This window comes from Pelodiscus sinensis, chromosome 1 (genome assembly GCF_052426305.1).
Source record: "Pelodiscus sinensis isolate ZL-2025 chromosome 1, ASM5242630v1, whole genome shotgun sequence".
Lineage (NCBI taxonomy): Eukaryota > Metazoa > Chordata > Testudines > Trionychidae > Pelodiscus > Pelodiscus sinensis.
Genome location: NC_143052.1, coordinates 353,647,199 through 353,649,822, shown reverse-complemented (window position 1 = coordinate 353,649,822; position 2,624 = coordinate 353,647,199). Strand labels below are relative to the sequence as shown.

Here is a 2,624-nt window from a genome sequence, read left to right as displayed (position 1 = left end):
CTCAGTGGGATGTGAGAGCAAAGTGATGTGGGGGCCCAGCAGCCATGTTGTGAACTTGGTTTTATTGTGCGACTGTGAAGGTGCGCGAGTACTGGAGGCCTGCAGGGTTGGAAGGCGCCACTGATAAAGCAGGTGCCACTTCACAGCTTGGCAATGCCTCGGGCCAGGTTTTGGGTCGGACGCTCTGCACCAGTGCGCACGGGCACAGGCGAGAATTGAGACCTGTTGAAGTGCAAGACTAGGATCAGCCTTGTACGGCTGGCCCTGCCGTAACACCCTCCCGCCGGCCCACCCCACGCTGGGCGCACTTTCCTGTGTGTGGAGGGACAATTCGGTCCTTCTTCAAGTGAAATAGTCAAGGAAACAGGGTTTTTATTTGCTGCCCTATGACACGGATCAACACAGCTCTACGGCTCCTCGTGCGAATGCACTTTTTTAATGGTGCACGCGAGTGCATCCAAGCAGGAGACAGGCTACAGAGGCAATACAAAGAGGGAGTTCAAAAGGGGGCAAATAAAGGGGAGGGCACCGAAGATGCTGCTTGCCTGGGTGCTGTTTGGTCACAGGTTGGGTCTGGTCATATTGACCGGGGCGGAGACGCGGGGATGTTTATACCCCTGGCATGGGCATCTCCAAATAGGGCAGGGCTCAGCCCCCAGGGAGCCCCAGCGACAGGCTCGGCTGCTGTCTCACTCTGGCCCCAATGGCTCCACTGGCCAATGAAAGCAAACCCAACGCGGAGGCCTGGCCTTTGAGCTGTGAGGGGAGGCGAGCCCAGGAGAGGGGCTAGGTGGGGAACGGCCTAGCGACAGGGCAAGGACAAGGGATTCCTTTCGGTGGCGAGGAACAATAAACAGGCCCAGCCCACCCAGGAGGTCAGTACTCAGCGCTTCAGAGAGACATCAGGCTCAACCTCGCCAGAGAGAATGAACAGGACAGGGAATCATCAAATGATCCATCCCCTGCCATCCATTCACATCTCCTGGCAGAGGCTGGGGACACCGTTCCTGCCCATTCTGGTTAATGACCATTAATAGACCTAACCTCCATGCATGTATCATCCTCTAGCAAGGAGTTCCACAGATCAACATCCTCTTGGTAAGAACCTTTACAATATTAGGAGACTTTTATCAGCTTGCCCCCCTCCCACCCACCCCAGTCTTCTCTCAAGAAGGGCCCACGTACTTACATGCACCTGGACATGCAAGAAAACATTCAAGGAGCTGAAAAAGTCTGTTTTGCAACTGTGAGTTAGAGTGTTAACATCCATGTGTCAATGACAAGGGGCCCTCTTCTTGCAATGTGGAAGAAGCCTGCTAGTGAGTGGCATTGGTCTATGCTCAGCACCATTTAGCAACAATTCCCCTTCCGAGACAACACACAGCTCACTTGTTCCTGCAGCTGCTTGGTTTTCATCCCGTAAACAACGGGGTTCAGTGTGGGGGGGACAAGCACATAGAGATCGGCCAGCAGGATGTGAATGTGTTTAGGGATGTTCTGACCAAAGCGGTGGCTTAGGAGAGTGAAAAAGGCTGGGACATAAAATAAGAGGATGATACAGACGTGGGAGCCGCAGGTGCCGAGTGTTTTGTGTCGGGCGTCTTTGGTGGGCAGCTTGAAGACAGCCCTGAGGATCAGCACATAAGAGACAGCAATAAACACAACATCTAGTACAACGGTTAAAATAGGCACTGCAAAGCCATACCAGATATTTGGGGTTATGTCTGCACAGGCCAGCCTGGCCACCCCGATGTGCTCACAGTAGGAGTGTGGGATGATATTGCTTGCGCAGAAGGGCAGCCGTTTGAGCAGAAAAACAATGGGGACAACAATACAAAAGCTTCTGACGACAATGGCCGTGGCTATTTTCCCGATCTTCTCATTGGTGAGGACAGTCGTGTATTTCAGGGGGTCGCAGACGGCGACATACCGATCGAACCCCATGGCCAGCAGGACACCGGACTCAACAACACTTGCAAAGTGCACAAAGAACACCTGGGTGATGCAGGAATTGAGAGAAATTTCCCTGACCCTGAACCAGAAGATGGCCAGCGTGTTGGGCACGGTGCAGGTGGATAACAGCAAGTCGGCCACTGCCAGCATGGAGAGGAAAATGAACATGGGCTCGTGCAGCCTGCGCTGGGTGGCGATGAGCAGGAGGAGACCACAGTTCCCCAGAACAGCCGCCGTGTACATCAGCGCGAAGGGGATGGAGATCCAGGGGTGCCAGGGCTCCAGGCCCGGGATGCCGACTAGGATGAAGCTGAGGTGACTGAACGTTGTGCTGTTGGGCGCGGCCATGGGGCGCCGAGGGCTCCGCTTGGGCGCCGGGCCCGGCTGGAAGCAGAGATAAGGTCAGTGCTTGCTACAGAAGGGTGGTTTGTATTTAAGAAAGAAAAAGCAAAATAGAGAAAACACATCTGATAGATCATTACTTGGTTGCTCGGACTTGTGAAGCAACACGGAGAATTGTTTCCCAGTGGTTCAAGTAGGAAAATGATAATGAAAGGGGGTAGTTGCATGTGCTCAGCACAGAGAAGACCAAGAACTCCACAAATAAAGAAAATTACCTGATCTCGTCTGACTAAACATTCCCTGTTCTCCTCACATAGCTGTAGTTTCTG

The 2,624-nt window shown here is 53.4% G+C and overlaps 1 protein-coding gene across 1 annotated transcript; it reads right to left on the bottom strand.

The window, feature by feature from the left end:
- Positions 1 to 1,350: 1,350 nt before the first annotated feature.
- LOC106731657 (olfactory receptor 52B2-like) lies at positions 1,351 to 2,391 on the bottom strand. The gene has a single exon (XM_014571148.4). It carries the CDS (start codon positions 2,299 to 2,301, stop codon positions 1,351 to 1,353), a length of 951 nt encoding a protein of 316 aa, XP_014426634.3. The 5' UTR covers positions 2,302 to 2,391.
- Between the last annotated feature and the right edge of the window lie 233 nt (positions 2,392 to 2,624).

Bases quoted from the DNA above. Each gene is read 5' to 3' on its own strand.
- LOC106731657 (XM_014571148.4), bottom strand. From the start codon at position 2,301: ATGGCCGCGCCCAACAGCACAACGTTCAGTCACCTCAGCTTCATCCTA.